Source organism: Ranitomeya imitator, chromosome 2, assembly GCF_032444005.1.
Source record: "Ranitomeya imitator isolate aRanImi1 chromosome 2, aRanImi1.pri, whole genome shotgun sequence".
NCBI classification, from domain to species: domain Eukaryota; kingdom Metazoa; phylum Chordata; class Amphibia; order Anura; family Dendrobatidae; genus Ranitomeya; species Ranitomeya imitator.
The window spans coordinates 374,955,424-374,978,446 of NC_091283.1; the positions used below are offsets into that span (position 1 = coordinate 374,955,424).

At 45.8% G+C, this 23,023-nt stretch overlaps 1 protein-coding gene across 1 annotated transcript in view; it reads right to left on the reverse strand.

The window, feature by feature from the left end:
- The window catches only part of LOC138664008 (zinc finger protein 585A-like), an 89,083-nt gene extending 75,582 nt beyond the window's left edge, over positions 1-13,501 (reverse strand). The window contains exons 1-3 of the mRNA XM_069750403.1: positions 13,443-13,501; positions 11,669-11,737; positions 7,801-7,944 (exon numbers count right to left, since the gene is read on the reverse strand). Coding sequence (XP_069606504.1) covers positions 7,801-7,872 — 72 coding nt within the window. The 5' untranslated portion in view covers positions 7,873-7,944; positions 11,669-11,737; positions 13,443-13,501. The remainder of the gene's footprint in view (positions 1-7,800; positions 7,945-11,668; positions 11,738-13,442) is intronic.
- Between the last annotated feature and the right edge of the window lie 9,522 nt (positions 13,502-23,023).

The window sequence follows — 23,023 nt, forward strand, 5'->3', positions numbered from 1 at the left end:
CATGCCATTTTTAAGGCTCCACAAGTCCCAAAATAAGGGAAAGTCTCTCCCCAATATTACATCATGTCCCATAGACTTTAGGACTGCTGCTTGATGTCTTTTGGTTCCTACTGGCGTGGCAAGGGTGACCCAGGCAGTGGGGTAGTTTTCTATATCGCCATGGATGCAACTAATGCCCAGGGTTGAGTTCGTTAGGGCTCTAGGGTCCACCAAACTGGCATGTACCAGAGTTACTTGACTGCCGGAATCCAAGACGGCATTCACACTATGGCCGTCGACCTCGAGGCAACACACGTGTCGTTCATTTCCTGTGAGGACCTCTGCAACACAGACCGACTGTACATATAACGAAAGGCGTCTCATAGGTTTACAGTCCATTGGCTCTGTAGTCATTGGGCAGTTAGCTGCTACATGGCCAAGCCCGCGACATCGCCAACATTGTATAGGTCCTTGCTTCCTCGCCGGAGACGCCTGATAGGGTCTGCTGAATTGCTGTGAGACTGTACCGCCTCCATAGTTCTTTGTGGGTCTGCTACCCTTTATTGCAACGTTCTCTTCTTTTGAAGATGACGTAGGTTTCGCAGTATTTTCTGGCGATTTCTTGGGAGCCCAGCGAGGTGATAACGTCCCTTGGAGTAGGCTTTCGGAAGCATGGTAGCGTTCGACCATATTCACCAACTGGTCGGCTGTAGATGGGTCACCTTGTCCAACCCATCTCTGTATCTTAGGGGGCAAGGACCGCAGGTACTTGTCTAGAACAACACGTTCCACCATCTCTGTAGATGTCAAAATCTCTGGTTGCAGCCATTTTTTTACTAGATGGATAAGATCATGCATTTGTGAGCGGGCTGGCTGATCTTCCACAAAAGTCCATAAATGTACCCTCTGTGCTCGTACATATGTGTTTACTCCCAGCCTTGCCAGGATTTCACCTTTTAATTTGGTATAGTCCATAGCATCCACTCCACTTAGATCGTAATAGGCCTTTTGTGGGTCCCCGCTCAAAAATGGCGCAACCACTTCAGCCCACATGTCCACCGGTAAATGCTCACGTTCTGCAATACGTTCAAATACGGTGAGATACGCTTCTACATCATCGTCAGCAGTCATTTTAAGCAGGGTTTTTTGTACGGCTTTCCGTGCACCAGCAACACTTTGTGCATGATCCCTCTCATCTCGGGGCTGCCGAATCAAAGCCTGCTTTATTGCATTCAACTGCTCTTGCTGAATCTGGTTTTGCTGGTCCAGGGCTTGCTGGAAGTAAAGGTACCTTCACACATAACGATATTGTTAACGATATCGTTGCTATTTGTGACGTAGCAACGATATCGTTAATGAAATCGTTATGTGTGACAGCGACCAACGATCAGGCCCCTGCTGGGAGATCGTTGGTCGCTGAATAAAGTCCAGAACTTTATTTCGTCGCTGGACTCCTGCTGACATCGCTGGATCGGCGTGTGTGACACCGATCCAGCGATGTCTTCACTGGTAACCAGGGTAAACATCAGGTAACTAAGTGCAGGGCCGCGCTTAGTAACCCGATGTTTACCCTGGATACCATGCTAAAAGTAAAAAAAAACAAACACTAGATACTTACCTACCGCTGTCTGTCCTCCAGCGCTGTGCTCTGCACTCCTCCTGTACTGCACTCCTCCTGTACTGGCTGTGTGAGCCGGAAAGCAGAGCGGTGACGTCACCGCTCTGCTTTCCGGCTCACAGCCAGTACAGGAGGAGAGCAGAGAAGCAGAGCACAGCGCTGGAGGACAGACAGCGGTAGGTAAGTATCTAGTGTTTGTTTTCTTTTACTTTTAGCATGGTAACCAGGGTAAACATAGGGTTACTAAGCGCGGCCCTGCGCTTAGTTACCCGATGTTTACCCTGGTTACCGGCATAGTTGGTCGCTGGAGAGCGGTCTGTGTGACAGCTCTCCAGCGACCAAACAGCGACGCTGCAGCGATCCGGATCGTTGTCGGTATCGCTGCAGCGTCGCTTAATGTGAAGGGGCCTTAAGTATTACTCCGCTGTTGTTGCACATTTTCCTGCAATAACTGTTTCACTAGTTCCTCCATATTACTGGACTCTTGGCTCTTCAAAAGCACCGGAGCTTTCAGCCAGGACATACACAGAGCACTTTATCTGCAGTCACAGTCCAACAGCCACAAGTGCCCGCATTCTCAAAACCATTTGTGGAGATATAGCTCATCAGGGATCTCTGCTTTGGCCCAAGCAGGTGGCTATGGAGTCACAACGAGCAATAGCAGGCTAGCGAGTTCCACACAGGTATGTGTCAGCTTCCCAGACCAGCAGATGAGAGACTGAGATCCCAGCAGTTCCTAATTATAACAGCTGAATCAGTCAGGAGTCAAAAGCTGGATTGAATGTGTGGAAGGGAAGCACCAGTCCTTTCAGGCTGATCACTAAAGAAAACCAGGACCGGATTACAGTGAAATAAACAGCTTCACAATCAATACCGTGATACATATGAAATGAAACGGGGAGAAACATATCTGTTTTCTAGTACTTCTCCCCTTAGAACCTCACACCCGGAACCTATTTTGTGCTCCCTGCCTTCCACTATTTTTAGGATTTAACCCTTAGGGACTGTCTTAACCTAGACAGTGTGCACTTTAGGACCGCTAACTTGAGCGTGATCACCCAGTACATGCTGGTATGCGGTTAGAGCAAGGGTGCTTGGATTTTTGATGTTATCTTTAAGCATCCTCTTTTTGCAATCTATGTATGCTACTTTTAGCTGTTGTCTTCCCTTACACTTTTTTTGTCCATATATTATGTTTAGTTAGACTAAGTTTACGTATATTTAATATGTTAATAAACACATTTTTGTATACTTATCTTCTCTGATACCTCTATTTTTCAGCATGGACCCTATAATTATTTAATCACAACCTGCTTTGATCTAGCAATATAAGTATTATTTTATAGGTCCGATGTGTTTGGTTTTTTTAGGTTTATACTGGGGGAATATTGTTGAACATATAGTGTGAACAGTTGGATTGTGTCAATGTTTACAGCTCCTCAAGATTGTATTGAATAACCTGTTTTTGTACATCCTAAATAAAACAATTAGTTTTCCCACTGTGAGTGCTGATGATTCTGCTAAAAGTGAGAACCTGCAAAACAGATTAAGGGCCCAGGTTTATAAAGAGCGCGGCTTGTTAAACCAACCAATACAAAAAAAATTTTGCGATATGCATCTCCTGATTTCAAGTAAGAAACTCTGCTTAGGTAACTACACAAAATTATCCCCACAAAAAAATGATATGCAGGAGCACATAAGACTAGGGCTGGAAGAGATCATGTAAGTGACATCAGTCGGTGAGGTTGTAAAAGACAGCCATGTTGAAGCAATACTGCTATACAGTTTACCTGACACACAAAGTGCACTGATTAATGCACTAAAGATTAGGTCTGAAACAGACCTGATACCAGGATTTCTAAAGACCAGGCCAGTCAATAGATATCAGATAAGTAATGAACTTGTGCAGAGCTTCACAGACAGTGACAGTGGAGTTGCATTTAAAGGGAACCTGTCACCCCGTTTTTTGAGATTGAGCTATAAATACTGTTAAATAGGGCCTGCGCTGTGTGTTCCTATAGTGTATGTAGTGTACCCCGATTCCCCATGTATGCTGAGAAATAACTTACCAAAGTCGCCGTTTTCGCCTGTCAATCAGGCTGCTCAGGTCGGGAGGGCGTGGTGACATCGCTGGTTCTTCCTCAGCTTTACGTTGGTGGCGTAGTGGCGTAGTGGTGAACAAGCAGCGCGCGATCTGCGCTGTCATCCCTTTCGTCGGTGGGGGCGGCCATCTTCCTGGGGCCGCGCGTGCGCAGATCGAGTGCTCTGCTGCACGGGGCTTCAGGAAAATGGCCGCGGGATGCCGCGCGTGCGCATTAGAGATCGCGGCGGCCATTTTCCCAAAGCCGAGATGCAAACTCCATGACTCCAGACCACGCCGCCCCACCAGCACAAAACTGCAGACCCCAGAGAACATGATTCGAGTCGGTTTTTACAGACCGCCGGGTGGCGGTCGCCGATATTAACAGTTTACCGCTGACCACAAAAAAAAAAAAGTCAGGTGTGCCATTTAATTTCTCTGTCTTCCAATGTGATCGCACATCAGAGGACAGAGAAATAGGGTCCCCGATCCCCCCGGTACTCCTCGTGCTCCCCCTCATGGGCGCCGCCATATTCTTCCGGGATAAAAATGGCGGACGCATGCGCAGTGCGCCCGCCGAGATCTGCTGGCCCGCAGCTGGCAGATCTCGGCTGCCAGGAGTAGACGAGACCCCAGAGAACATGATCCGGGTCGGTTTTTACCAACCCCTGTTTTGCGATCGCCAGTATTAACCGTATACTGGCTGTTGCCTCACTAAGCCCTGCTACTCAAACCAATAAAAATGTTATGGGTCTACAAAAATGGCGACAAAGTAAAAACATTTTTTTTTTACTGTAAAAAAACTTAAATAAATCAAATAAAAACAAACACAAAAAAAAAAAGATGCATGTTTGGTATTGCAGTTATCGGACCAACGTGGACAATCATTTTGATTTCAGATGATTTGTACTGCAGATTTAACACCGAAAAAAACAAAACCTGAAAAACAATGGCAAAATTGTATTTTTTTTCACCATTTCATCCCACTTTGAATTTTTCCATGCTTTTCAGTACATTATTTGGTAAAATGAAAACGGTCATTCAAAACTACAATTCATCCTGCAAAAATACAAGCCCTCATATGGCTATGTAAATGGAAAAATAAAAACATTATGGCTGCTGAAATAAATGGAAAAAAAAGCAAAAAACAAAAGTTCCCCCAGGTTTGAAGAGTTAAGGAACTGCAAAAGTGGAAACTGACAAATCATCTAATATAGTAGACTTGTTCACATATTTTAGGATGTGAATTCTGCAATAAATCCAAGGCTACAAGAACATAACATCCTAGAGATCACCTAATACACAGTGATATGTGTGGTCCCACGAAACTGCCTATATTTGAAGGAAACATGTATATTTGACCTTTTACAAATGACTATTCAAGATACATCGTCATTTATGAACTTCAAATGAAATGCAAAGACAACGAAGAACAGAAAAGAACCTTGACTGAAATGGTCAAATGTATTCTGACAGCGTCTGGACTACCCGAAAAAATATCGGTTTGAAGCGTTGAACTGGGGTACGAAGGAACAACCAGTTCAGCAACTTGAAAAATTTTTATTACCCTCATTCACAAATTTAGCTATTCTTCTGTATAATTGTAAGGGTGTGGGGCATTGAAGGTGCGGTTCAGAGATCTACGGCACTTGCGACCAAATGTCGCCGTCTGCTGAGCAAAATGAGTAAGGTGCAACTGGATGATGAAGGAAGCATTTCTAAGGGGATGAAGTTGAAGAGAGCGCAGAGTCAGGTGATAGCTGTGGCGCAATTGCCAAATATGAAAAAGCGAGGTGACAAAACGGGAAGACAGTTGGCGCCAGAAAGAGTAAAGACTTGTGAATGTTGCAATGCAGATACAGAGCGACCGAGAAGGGGCTAGGGACTGAGACCAGCGGGGTCAAGACCTGAAGCCCAGACTGCGCCGGATAAAACCTAATGTCCGGTCACTGTAGATCAAGCACCAAAGGTCAAGATCTGATCATTGTACGGTGCCGTGGTGACCAAGAGGCACGAGTGAGACAGGCAGTTACTTCCAGCGTAGACAGTTTGTTGAACGGGGCCATGCAGCAGATGGGACCGGGGCCGGTCAATGTGAGAAGCACATATCGAGTATTACGTGACTGGCTACTAAAGACTTTAGGCCTAGTGGGAAATACCGATGACTCCAGTTAGTGCCAGTATAACAATCGAAACTGCAAGAAGGACTTATTGCAGTGACGGGCCTATCACTGTAAGTTCCGCCCGTGAAAGTTAAAAACAGAAGGACATTAATGCGCCGTTCACTGAGAGATAGATAGAATAAAGAATAAGATATTGAAACTGATAAATTGCTGTTATTTCCATTGCTCCAGATATTTTGCAACTTGTTACACTGTATGCAAACAACTGCCTGTTTCCATAATTAACACTGTAGCTTCGATGTTAGGAAAATAAATAACTTATTTGGTCACTTCCGCCTTGTCTCCATCTGCATGTTGCATACTAGTAACCTGTTCACATAATAAACTTGGTAGTTTGTTGAACGAGTGATGAAATTCTACCATTGTATTTACAGAGAACAAACAGAAAAAATAGTGGGGGCGCCATATCCGCTGAACAGTAGGGTGCCAACCTCCACTGACAGGCAGGAGGCAGATCAGCAGGGAGCAGTTATAGATGACACACAGATAATTTTATGGAGGAAAAAAAAAAAAAAAAAAAAAAAAAAAAATCGCATCCTCGCATTGAATACAGATCACTGTTCAGGAACTTTTCTGCATATTACGCCTGTAAAAAACGGACTGTATTTCCCTACGCTAAGTGTGACCCCGGCCTTAAAAACATCACAGAAAAAAAATAGCCATGCTTACTAATACTAGGTTACAATTCTAATATACTCCAGGATGCAATAAGTCCCAAGATTAAAAGTTAGCACAAGCCTAAACACCAAAAGAGAGCAGATACAACCCAAATCAAATACAGAACCAAGGTTTTCAATCAAAGAATACAAAGGCTGACCATCTGCATGTCTCGCATACTTGACAAGCACAGTCAATGTATATGAACCCTCATGTTGGGAAGAATCATATCAGTTCTGAGAAGAGGAAGGAAGCGAAGCTTAATGGACTAAGCCTTAGCTGTTATGAAGTAGTGCTGGAGTAATAGCAACAGCTGCAGTTAAGATGGAAGGACAGTGCTTAGCAGACATCAGAAGGCAATGCATGCGCTTGTGCTGTGTATACAGTTTCTCTAGAGTCGACTGTACTGTAAGACCTCTCAGTATTAAGGTACCGTCACACTCAGCAACTTTGCAAAGAGAACGACAACGATCCGTGACGTTGCAGCGTCCTGGATAGCGATCTCGTTGTGTTTGACACGCAGCAGCGATCTGGATCCCGCTGTGACATCACTGGTCGGAGCTAGAAGTCCAGAACTTTATTTCGACGCCAGGTCGGCGTGTATTGTCATGTTTGACATCAAAAGCAACGACGCCAGCAACGAGCATAGGGCCCCTAGATGTGTGTCGGATCGGTACACTCTGGCTGTTTGACATGGAGCTAACAACCGGCGAGAACGAGAAGTGAGTAGCCCTTACGTCACAGGATCGCTCCTGCATCGTTCTGGAGTTGCTGTGTTTGACGTCTCTACAGCGACCTAAACAGCGACGCTCCAGCGATCTAGTTTAGGTTGGCTCGTTGTCTATATCGCTGCAGCGTCGCTGAGTGTGACGGTACCTTTAGTTGTGCCAACTCTTCTCTATCTACCATGTTACAGATAAACAAGAATATAATTTATGTATGTCCCAAGTAAACAAAGCTGGGGTGCTAAATGATTCTGCTGAAAGCCGAAATCTGCAACAGGCTACGGCCCAGACATAGAAGGAGCACAGCACATTCAAATCTTTTGAATACAAATAGGAAACTCCAAATACTTATAAAAAAAAAAATGAAAATGGAAAGCAACCAAGAGTTTAAACGTGCAGAGGTCACACTATGTAATAAAATAAAACATGCATAAAATATAATCAAACAATTCGAATAGTCAGAATAGCTGACTGCTGATAAATTCTGCTGAAAGCTGAAATCAGTAACAATAACCATAGATAAGAATGATGTAATGTGACATCATCAGAATCTCTCACCTCTCCAGTAAGCCGGAAGAGGATCTCTAGGGTGAGGTGTAATATCCTCTCCGCCGTTTTGTCCCTATCCATCCGTGAGGGGTCAATCAGGAAAATTCTCTTATATAGAAGATCTCCAGAGAAGGGATCTGATATTGTAGGGACCTAAATGGGAAGAAGAGAAGACAATGGATGGGCTAGAATTAGTGATGAGCGAGTGTACTCGTTGCTCAGGTTTTCCCGAGCACGTTCGGGTGATCGAGTATTTGTTAGTGCTCGGAGATTTAGTTTTAGTCGCAGCAGCTGCATGAGTTGCGACTGTTAGACACCTTGATTAGATGTGGGGGATTCCCTAGCAACCAGGCAACCCCCACATGTACTCTGGCTGGCTAGCAGCAGCAAATCATGCAGCTGCGGCAACAAAAACGAAATCTCCGAGCACTTACAAATACTCAGAGATCACCTGAGCGTGCTCGGGAAAACCCGAGCAACGAGTATACTCGCTCATCACTAGCTAGAATATATCTGATCAAGGAAGTGCCTCTATGTCAGAACTTGCCATAAATGCTATAGCCATTTGTTGCAGAAGTATTGAAACCAGTGAAATGTGCAGCAAACCCAAATAATTTCCACAGCTGTAATAATTTAAACATGAACTTTTAGGTATCTAGGAAAACATATCTATGGTGTATTTCCATTTCCAAAGATCGTAGTGGAAATGGCGTGCAATGGAAAAAGTGAAATCTACAGAAACTAATGCTGGTGGGTGTGGACCCATTGTGCCACAGGCAGGGCGAAACTAAGCGACTACCGAGTATTCACTAGAGCCTCTGATGGTGAGCATAGGCTTTGCCACCGGTAGTCACCAGTTACCGCTCCAAGGCAGTTCCAGGGTCTGTAGAAGCTGACCGGAGGGTCAGTGGCATGGGTACGAGGTAAGGAGGGGTGAGACAATGGTGTAGTCAGATGGTCTGAGGTTGGGGCAGGCAGCACAGGGTCAGTAAACATAGCCGAGGTCAGGAGCAGAGAGGTCAAACAGGTAGGGTAAACAAGCCAGGTCGTTAATGGGAAGCAGAATGTGGAGGAAGGCATAACCAGGTGCTCTCAGGATAGGAACCAGTGTTCAGACAAAGAGCGGTAGGAGTAGCTGCCTAATAAAGGCCCTGCTTGCACAGGATGGGCTGGGGAACCCAACCTCTGTAGGACATGGCACAGTTAAATTCCTGCAGAGAGCGGCTATGCCCCCTAAAAATAAATGAATGCCAGGACAGCTTGAAGTGGGAGAAACTGCAAGGTGAGTAGAGGATCACTGAAGAAACATGCGCGTCACCGCTCTGACAGTAACATCCTAGCAGAAGTCGTCATGTTGACTTTTAACCCCTTCATGAGCTTATGGTCTCTGCACTTCTGTTATTTTTACTCCCCTTCTTCATTGAGCCATAACTTTTTTCTTTTTTTTTTTGCCAACATATCCATATGAGTGTCTATTTTTTTTTTTTGTTTGCGGGAAGAGTTGCAATTTTGAATAACAAAATTAATTTAAACATATTAGGTACTGAGAGCCTATTGTGCCCTAAATAGTAACACGAAGGGCCATAAAGACTAATGAACCGATAAGGAAAAGAAGGATCTTCCAAACACAAAATAATGTCTAAAAAGTATTGATTTTTATTAACCCCTTCACCCCGGAGCTTTTTTCGATTTTGCGTTTTCTTTTTTTTCGCTCTCCTCCTTCCCAGAGCCATAAAGGTACCTTCACACATAACGATATTGTTAACGATATCGTTGCTTTTTGTGACATAGCAACGATATCGTTAATGAAATCGTTATGTGTGACAGCGACCAACGATCAGGCCCCTGCTGGGAGATCGTTGGTCGCTGAATAAAGTCCAGAACTTTATTTCGTCGCTGGACTCCTCCTGACATCGCTGGATCGGCGTGTGTGACACCGATCCAGCGATGTCTTCACTGGTAACCAGGGTAAACATCGGGTAACTAAGCGCAGGGCCGCGCTTAGTAACCCGATGTTTACCCTGGTTACCATCCTAAAAGTAAAAAAAAACAAACGCTACATACTTACCTACCGCTGTCTGTCCTCCAGCGCTGTGCTCTGCACTCCTCCTGTACTGGCTGTGAGCGTCAGTCAGCCGGAAAGCAGAGCGGTGACGTCACCGCTCTGCTTTCCGGCCGCTGTGCTCACAGTCAGTACAGGAGGAGTGCAGAGAAGCAGAGCGCCGGGGACAGAGAGCGGTAGGTAAGTATGTAGTGTTTTTTTTTTTTTACTTTTAGGATGGTAACCAGGGTAAACATCGGGTTACTAAGCGCGGCCCTGCGCTTAGTTACCCGATGTTTACCCTGGTTACCGGCATCGTTGGTCGCTGGAGAGCTGTCTGTGTGACAGCTCTCCAGCGACCAAACAGCGACGCTGCAGCGATCCGGATCGTTGTCGGTATCGCTGCAGCGTCGCTTAATGTGAAGGGGCCTTAACTATTTTATTTTTAAGTCAATATGGCCATGTGAGGGCTTATTTTTTTGCGGGACGAGTTGTACTCTTGAACGACATCATTGGTTTTACAATGTCTTGTACTAGAAAACGGGAAAAATTCCAAGTGCGGTGAAATTGCAAAAAAAAGTGCAATCCAACACTTATTTTTTGTTTGGCTTTTTTGCTAGGTTCACTAAATGCTAAAACTGACCTGACATTATGATTCTCCAGGTCATTACAAGTTCATAGACACAAAACATGTCTAGGTTCTCTTTTATCCAAGTGCTGAAAAAAATCCAAACTTTGCTAAAAAAAAAAAGATTGCGCAATTTTCCAAGACCCGTAGCGTCTCCATTTTTTTTCGGGATCTCGAGTTGGGTGAGGGCTTATTTTTTGAGTGCCAAGCTAACATTTTTAATGATACCATTTTGGTGCAGATACGTTCTTTTGATCGCCCGTTATTGCAATGTCGTGGCAACCAAAAAGATGTAATTCTGGTGTTTTGAGTTTTTTTCTCTTTTTTTTTTATTGATAGATCGGGCGATTTTGAACACGGCGATACCAAATATGCGTATGTTTGATTTTTTTTTAAAATTGTTTTATTTTGAATGGGGCGAAAGGGGGTGATTTCAACTTTTACATTTTTTTATTTTTTTCATATTTTTTTAAAGCATTTTTTTTTACTTTTGCCATGCTTCAATAGCTTCCATGGGAGACTAGAAGCTGGCATAGGCTGATCGGCTCTGCTACATAGGACCGATGCTCAGATCGCTCCTATGTAGCAGAATTACTGCATTGCTATGAGCGCGGACCACAGGGTGGTGCTCACAGCAGTCTGACATCAACAACCATAGAGGTCTTCAGGAGACCCCCTAGTTGTTATGCCAACGCACTGATGACCCCCGATCACATGACGGGGATCAGCGGTGCCCGCATTTCCGTCAGTGTTTGACAGCGGCATTTAACTAGATAATAGCCATGGGTGGATCGCAATTTCACATGCGCCTAATGCGGGCACATGTCAGCTGTTCAAAACAGCTGACATGTCCCGGCTTTGATGCGGGCTCACTGCTGGACCCGCATCAAAGCAAGGGGATCTGCCATCGGACGTACTATTCCGTCCAATGGCAGAAAGAGGTTAAACAATTATTACTGTGCAGAGGTTATAATAAGAATCACTCCATTTATAGGGGTTTATACATATGGAGCCTGTAAACTAGTAAATACCTAATATAGATGATGGAAATATAAGCTGCAGTCCTAATCACACTAGCAATGCAATATACCTCATAATGACCATCCAAGACAGTGAGGGTTAATATGCAATAAACAAGGTGCTGAGTGTTTAATACATACTGTCCAAGGTGAGCGGTGCAGACCAGACATACAGACAGGCATACTTACCAGAGCTCCAACCTGCAACAGTGGACCCCCTTAATGAACGTTTCGGCAGTTCTTCCTTTTAATGGTGTCCTTTTTAAAAAAAAAAATAATAATAATTGTTTAATAAAAATCAGCATTTTTTAGACAATATTTTGCGTTTGGAGGAACGTTCTTTTCCTTATCGGCATATTTGGTACTGAAAAAAACCTGTAAAAAAAATTCAAAGTGCAGTGTAATGGTTAAAACAGCAATCATAACGTTGTTATTTTTCCATTGATGGACTAATGCATTAGGAGGGTTTATCTTTGGTTGACAAGCTGATTGTTTTTTATTGGCACCTTCTTTGGGTAGATTACATTTTGATCATTTTTAATTGCTAATTTTTTTTAGGCAGTATGCAAATTGCCTCTTCAGAGAGGAAGAAGATGTGAACTCTAGCGCCACCTATCGGACGTAGCAATCCTAGAAGCCAATATTGATCCTTTCATGAGCCTTGTCACATGACTTAGCTTAAAAGCTTTTGATCGCTTGTTCTATATACTGCATTGCCGTAATATTGCACACAAATTATACACAAAATGACATTCTCCTTTGGGCTTCAGAAGATGACACAGCCATGGGGGCCTTCAGCAGGTCGCTAGCTGCCAGGACAACCCATTGGCCCCTCGTGATGGCGTTTGGCCTCGTCTTTGGGCTGCCTGTTCAGCAAAATTCAAAAATTTACAAATCTGCAATAATGAAAAGCTTTTTTTCTCAAGTTCTGTCTTCAGAAGCCTTTCAGTCTGCTGGGGACAGTGCACTGCTGGGTGAATGATCAACAGTCGACCGTCCTGACCTTTGTGCTCTCCCACTTCTTCTGGCACTTCTTGCATCTGCAGTTTCAAAGCCGCACTGAGACACTGAAGCAGCGTTTGCAAGCATTGCGCTCTTTGCTTAGGAGACCAGTCACCACTGATAAATTTGAAGAGGTGGCTGGGAACCTAGGCAATGGTGATGAGCGAATGTGCTGGGATAAGGTGTTATCTGAGCATGCTCTGGTGCTGACCGAGTGTCTTCGGCGTGCTGGAATAATACGTGCGAGTCCCCGCGGCTGCATGTCTCACCGCTGTTAGGCTACGTTCACATTTGCGTTGTTGGGCGCTGCGTCGGCGACGCAACGCACAACGCATGCAAAACCGCATTGTTTTGTGACGCATGCGTCCATTTTTGGCTTGATTTTGGACGCAAAAAAAAATGCAACATGCAGCGTTCTCTGCGCCCTGACGCTTGCACCAAAAATGACGCATGCGTCACAAAACGCAAGACAATGCGTGTCCATGCGCCCCCATGTTAAATATAGGGGCGCATGACGCATGCGTCGCCGCGGTTGCGCCCGACGCAATGCAAATGTGAACGTAGCCTTAGGCAGCCACAACACATGGAAGGATTGCCTCACACCGTCCCACAATAGGGTCGCTCTTCATGAAGAAGTACAATAATAAGAACGCCGATAACCTCCGTAATAAACACTTAGCAGAAGATACAGGCAATAAATAATGACAGGTACATAGAGTGCTATATACACAACGCGCTAATGTAGGAGAATGCAATCCGAAAATCAGCAAATACACTTAACGGAAGATTCTAGCAAAATGGAGAAGACTCATATTAATACAAGGTGACAGGCTTCACTGAAAGGGCAAACTGATAGAGGTGGACGGACCACCAGGGGGCGCAGTGGACTTAGCTATCTCCGGGAATGGAGGGGTTACTGCCCCCTGCCCCCGCCCAGTAATGGGGAATCTCCAGCACCTACCTCCACCTGCAGAGCCGCACACCACATATATGGCTGTTCTGTGCGCACAGGACCTGTGATGAGGTCACAGGAGGGGAGGAGTCAGGGGTCACATGATCAGGGGCCTCAGTGTATGCAGGACTGTGCTGTGCTGGTTGTCATGGTGCTGGATGAGGGGAAGTTTATGTGTGGGGTCAGGAGGGGTTTACAGGGTGAATGTAGCAGAGCCGTGTGTGTGTGTGCGAGGTGTACGGAGAGGAGCCGTGTGTGTATGCGAGGTGTACGGAGCGGAGCCATGTGTGTATACAAGGTGTACGGAGCGGAGTCGTTTGTGTATACGAGGTGTACGGAGCGGAGCCATGTGTGTATACAAGGTGTACGGAGCGGAGTCGTTTGTGTACGAGGTGTGCGGAGCGGAGCCGCGTGTGTATACGAGGTGTACGAAGCAGAGCAGTTTGTGTGCGGAGCAGAGCCGTGTGTGTACGAGGTGTGTGGAGTGGAGCCGTGTGTGTACGAGGTGTACAGAGTGTGGCCACGAGTGAACGAGGTGTACGGAGCGGAGCCGTGTGTGTACGAGATGTACGGAGCACAGCCAGCGTGTGTACGAGGTGTACAGAATGGAGCCGTGTGTGTACGAGGTGTACAGAGCGGAGCAGTGTGTGTACGAGGTGTACAGAGCGGAGTCGTGTGTGTACGAGGTGTATGGAGCGGAGTCGTGTGTGTACAAAGTGTACGGAGCGGAGCCGTGTGTGTATGAGGTGTACAGAGCGGAGCAGTGTGTGTACGAGGTGTACAGAGCGGAGTCGTGTGTGTACGAGGTGTACAGAGCGGAGCAGTGTGTGTACGAGGTGTACAGAGCGGAGCAGTGTGTGTACGAGGTGTACAGAGCGGAGTCGTGTGTGTACGAGGTGTACAGAGCGGAGCAGTGTGTGTACGAGGTGTACAGAGCGGAGTCGTGTGTGTACAAGGTGTACGGAGCGGAGCCGTGTGTGTATGAGGTGTACAGAGCGGAGCCGTGTGTGTATGAGGTGTACAGAGCGGAGCAGTGTGTGTACGAGGTGTACAGAGCGGAGTCGTGTGTGTACAAGGTGTACGGAGCGGAGCCGTGTGTGTATGAGGTGTACAGAGCGGAGCCGTGTGTGTACGAGGTGTACGGAGCAGAGCCGTGTGTGTACGGAGCGGAGCCGCGTGTGTACGAGGTGTACGGAGAGGAGGCACGTGTGTACAAGGTGTACTAAATTTCAAAATGGAGGCAGGTCGCTGAATAATCAGTGACCTGTAGAAACACAGGAGCCAGGCGGAGGGGCCGAAACATAAGACCAACCCAACCCTTATCCCCCCACCATGTTAAATAAAGAATCACTGATCGGAGTCCTTCAACAATGGTATCACTCTAAAGGCCCCTTCACATTAAGCGGCGCTGCAGCGATACCGACAACGATCCGGATCGCTGCAGCGTCGCTGTTTGGTCGCTGGAGAGCTGTCACACAGACAGCTCTCCAGCGACCAACGATGCCGGTAACCAGGGTAAACATCGGGTAACTAAGCGCAGGGCCGCGCTTAGTAACCCGATGTTTACCTTGGTTACCATCCTAAAAGTAAAAAAAACAAACAGTACATACTTACCTAACGCTCTCTGTTCTCCAGCGCTGTGCTCTGCTCTCCTCCTGTACTGTCTGTGTGAGCACAGCGGCCGGAAAGCAGAGCGGTGACGTCACCGCTCTGCTTTCCGGCTGACCAACGCTCACAGCCATTACAGGAGGAGTGCAGAGCGCAGCGCTGGAGGACAGACAGCGTTAAGTAAGTATGTACTGTTTGTTTTTTTTACTTTTACGCTGGTAACCAGGGTAAACATCGGGTTACTAAGCGCGGCCCTGCGCTTAGTAACCCGATGTTTACCCTGGTTACCAGTGAAGACATCGCTGGATCGGCGTCACACACGCTGATTCAGGGATGTCAGCGGGTGATCAGCGACCAAATAAAGGTCCTGATCATTCCCCAGCGACCAACGATCTCCCAGCAGGGGCCTGATCGTTGGTCGCTGTCACACATAACGATTTTATTAACGATATCGTTGCTACGTCACAAAAAGCAACGATATCGTTAACAATATCGTTATGTGTGAAGGTACCTTAACCCCTTCACCCCCGGAGCTTTTTCCGCTTTTTCATTTTCGTTTTTTGCTCCCCTCCTTCCCAGAGCCATAACTTTTTTATTTTTCCGTCAATACGGCCATGTGAGGGCTTATTTTTTGCGGGACGAGATGTACTTTTGAACGATACCATTGATTTTACCATGCCATGTAACAGAAAACGGGAAAAAATTTCCAAGTGTGATGAAATTGCAAAAAAAGTGCAATCTCACACTTGTTTTTTGTTTGGCTTTTTTGCTAGGTTCACTAAATGCTAAAACTAACCTGCCATTATGATTCTCCAGGTCATTACGAGTTCATAGACACCAAACATGTCTAGGTTATTTTTTATCTAAGTGGTGAAAAAAATTTCCACATTTTGCTAAAAAAAAAAAAAAAAATTGCGCGATTTTCCGATACCCGTAGCGTCTCCAATTTTCGTGATCTGGGGTCAGGTGAGGGCTTATTTTTTGCGTGCCGAGCTGGCGTTTTTAATGATACCATTTTGGTGTAGATACGTTCTTTTGATCGCCCGTTATTGCATTTTAATGCAATGTTGCGGCGACCAAAAAACGTAATTTTGGCGTTTTGATTTTTTTTTCTCGCTACGTCATTTAGCGGTCAGGTTAATCCTTTGTTTTTATTGATAGATCGGGCGATTCTGAACGCTGCGATACCAAATATGTGTATGTTTGATTTTTTTTTAATTGTTTTCTTTTGATTGGGGCGAAAGGGGGGTGATTTGAACTTTTATATATTTTTAATTTTTTTTATATTTTTAATCACTTTTTTTTTTTATTTTAGCATGCTTCAATAGCCTCCATGGGAGGCTAGAAGCATGCATAACTCGATCGGCTCTGCTACATAGAGGTGAAGTACAGATCACCTCTATGTAGCAGAAATGCAGGGTTGCTTTGAACGCCGACCACAGGGTGGCGCTCAAAGCAATCGGCCATCAACAACCATAGAGGTCTCAAGGAGACCTCTGGTTGTTATGGCGATGCACTGCTGACCCCCGATCATGTGACGGGGGTCAGCAGTGCGAGCACCTCCGGCCGCGCGGCCGGGAGCGCTAGTTAAATGCCGCTGTCAGCGTTTGACGGCGGCATTTAACTAGTTAATGAGCGCGGGCGGATCACGATTCCGCTCGCGCTCATTGCGCGCACATGTCAGCTGTACAAAACAGCTGACATGTCGCGGCTTTGAGGTGGGCTCACCGCCGGAGCCCACCTCAAAGCAGGGGATCTGCCAGCTGACGTACTATTCCGTCAGCTGACAGAAAGGGGTTAAGGCTGCCGTCACACTAGCAGTAGTTAGTCAGTATTTTACATCAGTATTTGTAGCCAAAACCAGGAGTGGAACAATTAGAGGAAAAGTATAATAGAAACATATGCACCACTTCTGCATTTATCACCCACTCCTGGTTTTGGCTTACAAATACTGATGAAAAATACTGACGGCAGCCTAAGGGTATGTGCACACGTCAGGATTTTCTTGCAGAAATTTCCTGACAAAATCAGGACATTTCTGCCAGAAATCCGCATGCGTTTTTTGCGCGGATTTTTAGCGTTTTTTTCTGGACACTCCAATTTAATTGGAAATCCGCAAAAAATCCGCAAAAATAATGAACATGCTACTTTTTGCGGAATGCGTTTTTTTTGTGGAAAAAAACGCAAACGTGCACAAAACATGCAGAATGCATTCTAAATGATAGAATGCATATTGTTTGCGTTTTTTAGCGATTTTATAGCATTTTTATCTGGAAAATCCGCAAAAAAAACGCAAAAAATCCTGACGTGTGCACATAGCCTTAGGGCTACTTTTCACTTGCGTGAATTACGGCCGAGTCTTGCAGGTTAAAACCTAGCTCTGCCGCCAGCACGCTGCATGCTCCGCTCTGGAGTGCCGGCGCCAGAGCCGGGTTTTAACCTGCGAGACTCGGCCGTATTTCACGCAAGTGAAAAGGAGCCCTAAGGAGGAATGTAATAGCGCCATTGTGGCCCGAACTTTGCTTTATCCTGGTTACAGGTTCTCTTTAAGATCTGTCAACCTCTTTAAGAAACTAATAGACTCCATGGATGGAGCCCTTGGCTATTACTGAGAAGGCGGCCGGTTATATTACTAAATCGGTCACTGCTAATTTAATTTCTCAAATGTCAGTTATGTATTTTGTACATTTTGCCTTTTTTGGTTCTTAGGCCGGAGTCACACTACAGCGAGATACAGTCGAGTCTCGCATGTTAAAACCAAGAGTGCGGCCGCATAGCAATACATGGAGCCGCACGCTCCGCTCCGCAGAGCCGGTGCCAGAGCTTGTTTTTAACCTGCGAGACTCGGCCGTATCTCGCTGTAGTGTGACTCCGGCCTTAGGCTATGTGCACACATTGCGGATTTTGATGCGGATCCTCAGCATTTTTTAAGACGCGCGGAATTGCATCAAATGCGCAGTGTAGTGCACCACCAATGTTAGTCAAAGGGAAATTGAGAATGGTTGTGCACATGCTGAGGAAAAATACGGGAGGATTTGGTTGTTTTTTTTTTACAGCATGTCAATTTTTTCTGCAGATCTGCAGCATTTCTGCACCAATAGACTTCCATTGAGTCAGGCAAATCTGCAGCAAAACCGCAGGTTTAAAAAGATCTGCGCATTTGCTGCGGAGTTGCATGTGAGAAACGCAGATCGGGAGGAGACAAGAGTGTGTGGGCGGATACTTGTGGAGAATGTGTGTCTCTGTGTATATATGTGTGTGTGTGTGTCTGTGTGTGTAGGGCTGTGTTTGTGTGTGGGTCTGTATGTAGGCAGGCATCAACCGATGGGACTACTAGTCCCATCCGGCTATGCCTGCTACAGTGACAGCTAGCCGATTATGGAACACTAGTAATACCATCATTCGGCTACTCTGTTCAAGTGTAAGGCTATGTGCACATGTTGTGGGTTGGGGTGCGGATTTTTCCGCACTGTTTTTGCAAAATCTGCAGGTTAACCGCACTGTGGATTACCCGTGGATTTACCGTGGTTTTTGTGCGGATTTCACCTGCGGATTCCTATTGAGAAGCAGGTGTAAACCGCTGCAGAATCCGTACAAAGAATTGACATGCTGCAGAAAAAACACCACTGCGTTTCCGCACTTTTTTCTGCAGCATGTGCACTGCGGATTTTGTTTTCCATATATTTACATGGTACTTCACAACGCATGGAAGAAGCTGCAGATCCAAAGCGCCAAGTCCGCTGCAGATCCGCAGCAAAATCTGCAACGTGTGCACATAGCCTAAAAAAAAACAACACATACACACATATACAATAGGAAAATAGAAAAAATGCGGCAGCACTCACCAGCTTTGGTGTGGTCTAAGTCCTTTATTGAGACATGTGAAACATCACCATTTTCTTCACGGAAAGGGGGAGTGTGAAACGGGAGGAGGTGAGCAGGGATCGACGACGGCCGTTTCGCGCAAACAGCAGCGCTTCCATGGGTCTAAGGTGCCGGGAGGAGGCATCAGTACATATAGGTGAGTAGGAACAACCCCTTCCCATCCCACGCTCCCAAGCCCAACCACCTGCAAACAAGATACAACATGTGCATAACATACAAATATAAGATATTAAAAACAATGCTGGCAAAATCAACCAGAAAGAGTGCGACCATCCATATCTCTACTCCAGAAGTAATGTGCTACAAAAAATCAGCCGAGTAGCCGCAACAGTGTGGAGAATATTGCCCAAACCTATCAGCAGCAAGTCGGGCGCTCCCTCATGCTCTGACCATACTGCACGCAGGATTCCTCTGGAGAGAGCAGCAGGGGAAGTGACAGGGGGAGTAACACCACATCAGGGAGTCACAGAAATACGGACATATCAACCCTATCATTCATACCGACCGGGCCCATCGCGCGCGTGCGCATAATCAACCTGGCCTCCTGCCTCAATAGCAGTTTATGTAGGTCACCCCCCTGTACGGGTAAAGTCACCCTCTCCACCCCTGCAAATGTAAGAACCTCCGGGTCCCCTCCATGCGCATCCCTAACATGATTAATGAGCCTAGATACACCCTTGCCCGTCCGGATGGACCTAAAATGCTCCCTAAAACGTGTCTGTAACTGACGTATAGTCTTCCCCACATAATATCTTTTACATGGACAAAAAACCAGGTATACAACATGATCCGATTTACACGAAATAAATTGCTGGACCGTATGTCTGACTGGACCTATGATCAACACCCGCCCGACCAAATGATATTTACAAGATTGACAATTCCCGCAGCGATAATTCCCCCTGGGAACGGATTGTTCCAGCCACGTCGTCTTTGGATCCAACGTGCAGTTACGAACCAGCACGTCCCTGATCCGTGTACTCCGTCTATTGGAAAATAACGGCCCTCCAGAGACCCTACCCGACAAATCCTTATCTCTCTCTAGCACATACCAGTGCCTCTGGATAGATGACCTTATCTCCTGATCTAGGGGACCATAACGAAAACAAAAAGTAAAACGTTGCCCTGCTGTAGCACCTGCATGACTGACATTTCCTCGCGGATGTTTTTTCACACTATCCGCCGCCGTCTGCAACAACGCATGTGGGTAACCTGTTATAATCTGGTGGTTTAGGAGCAACATGGAACGAGCTCTGAAGGACGTGGTAACTGTACTGACCGCAGTCCCTAAGCTCAACACAACACTAGAAGTAGCCGTCGAATGCTCCTAACTCTCCCTAGGCATCTCGTCACAGCCTAAGAGCTAACTACCCCTAAAGATAGAAGCAGGAAAGCTATCTTGCCTCAGAGAAAATCCCCAAAGGATAGATTAGCCCCCCACAAATAATGACTGTGAGTGGAGAGGGAAAAGACATACACAGAATGAAACCAAGATGAGCACAGGAGGCCAGTCTAGCTAAATAGATAGGACAGGATGGAATACTGTGCGGTCAGTATAAAACACTACAAAAAATCCACGCAGAGTTTACAAAAATCTCCACACCTGACTAAAGGTGTGGAGGGTAAATCTGCTTCCCAGAGCTTCCAGCAAGACAGAATTAATTCATACTGACAAGCTGGACAAACAAAGAAAGCACAGAACGGATAAGTCCACAATCTATGGACAGCAAAGAGCAAGCAAAAACTTAGCTTTGCTGAACTGGTCAGGATAACAGGGAAATCCAAAGAGATGTGAATCCAACCAGGAACCATTTACAAGTGGCACTGGCTGAAGGAAAGAACCAGGCCTAAATAGCAGAGCAGAAGAGACGATAAGTGGAGGCAGCTGATGACAGCTAACTCCAAGGAGCAGCCATACCACTTGAAGCCACAAGAGGGAGCCCAAGAGCAGAACTCACAAAAGTGCCACTTACAACCACCGGAGGGAGCCCAAGAGCGGAATTCACAACAGTAACCCCTCTCTCGGAATCTAGCGCATAATTCCCTGGACTGGTTGTCAAACCCTAACTGCGTATTGTTGATCCTTCTTACACGTAAAAGTTGACTATACGGTAAAGACCGCTTCATGTGTACAGGATGGAAACTGTTGAAATGTAACATTGCGTTAGTGGCAGTCGGTTTACGAAAGATGGTAGTACAAATTTCCCCATCCTGGACCGTAACTGATACATCCAAAAACTCAAGATTGAGACCCCCAAAAACAGACGTAAAAGACATCCCCATAGTATTGGAGGTGTTCAAATAATTTACGAAAAATCCAAAATCCTCCTCAGTACCGTCCCAGACGAGGAACACGTCATCGACGTACCTGAGGAAAAGCTTAATGTGTTTCAAAAAATGATTTTTACCAGAATAAACATAGTCCTCTTCAAAAACTGCCAAAAAAAGATTAGCAAACGTACAAGCAGCCGGGGTCCCCATGGCAGTTCCGGTGGTCTGAACATACCAGGAATGCAAAAAAAGTGAAAGCGTTGTGGGTAAGTAAAAAATTAAGCCCACCGCATACAAAATCGATGAAAGTGGAACCCTTGTCAGTAGTACACAGTACACATATACAATACATACTCACCAGCTAATTCACGACATCCTCGATCACCTGTAAAAAAAAAATATATAATAAACCACCATATACTCCCTGTTATGATGTAATCCATTTGATAATGAGTGTTCCACAACAATCTCCCGTGTAGAGCTGTCACATCGGGAGATGTGACCACTCTCCAGGGGCCTCCGGTGATACAATGACGGCAGGTATCCTCCTGCAGTGGCTCACTGGAGTTCATTCTGTCACATGCCGCACTGCTGCGTCAGAAAATTCTCACACAGCAGTGCCATAAAGTGAGAGCATGAAATCCAGTGAACCCTCAGTGAAACACTGCAGGAGCCATTGTCTCCTGTCAGTGTGTCACTGGAGGCTATGTAGGGCAGTCACATATCTTGATGTGACAGTTGAACACGGGAGATCGTTGTGGGACACTCGTTATTAAATGGATTATATCGGAACAGGGAGTATTTGTGTTGGTTTATTTTTTTTTAACAGGAGATCGAGGGCGTCGCAGGAATTAGGAGCACAATAAAGATGGGAAACTGTGTAGTGTTTTATTTCACTAAAATACTTTTTTATGGCTGTGTTTTTATTTAACTCTTTCACGACTATAGGATTAGTAATGGATAGGTGTCTTATTGACGCCTCTCCATTACTAAGCTGGGCTTGATGTCACCTTACAATGCAAAGGTGGCATCAACCCCCAACTATTACCCCATATGCCACTGCTACCAGGCAGTGGGAAGAGAGAGGCTAAATGCCGGAATTGGCGCATCTTAGAGATGTGCCATTTCTGGGGCGGCCGTGAGATGGTATTTGCAGCCGGGGGGCCCAATATCCATCGCCCCCTTCCTACGCTATTAATATCAGCCCGCAGCTGTCTGCATAGCCTTTTCTAGCTATTAATTACAGGGTTTTTTTTTTAGGGGGTCCCCATATTTTAATAGACAGGGAAGGCTAAATATACAGCTGTGAGCCAATATTAATAGCCTGGGAAGCTCCATGGGTATTAACCCCTTCCTAGGTGATAAACATCGGCCCCTAGTCGCTGGCTTTCCCTCTCTGGCGCAGAAAACTGTGCTGGAGCCCACGCCCTTTTTTTAAAAAAATGAAACAGATATTGCATTTAAGGCCAGGATCACACTTGCGGGAAACTCGCACTAGTCTTGCACCTCAATACCCGCACTACCGCCGGCACTCGGGACCGAAGCGCATGGCGGCAGTGCCAGGTATTGAGGGGCGAGTTTCTCGCAAGTGTGACCCCAGCCTAATGCAGATTTTGTGTGTGTCTTTATTTAACTCTTTATGTACAATTTTATTATGGTTATTACTAAACATTGGGCTTGGTATTATCTATTTATAGATATTTCTATCTATAGATCTATCTGTCTATAGATCTATCTTTCTGTTTGTGTAAATGTATGTAGAAAAGCTGTGGAGACACCATCACGTTTCCCGGTGAAAGACCAGGCTATTTATTGCTTGCCAAAAG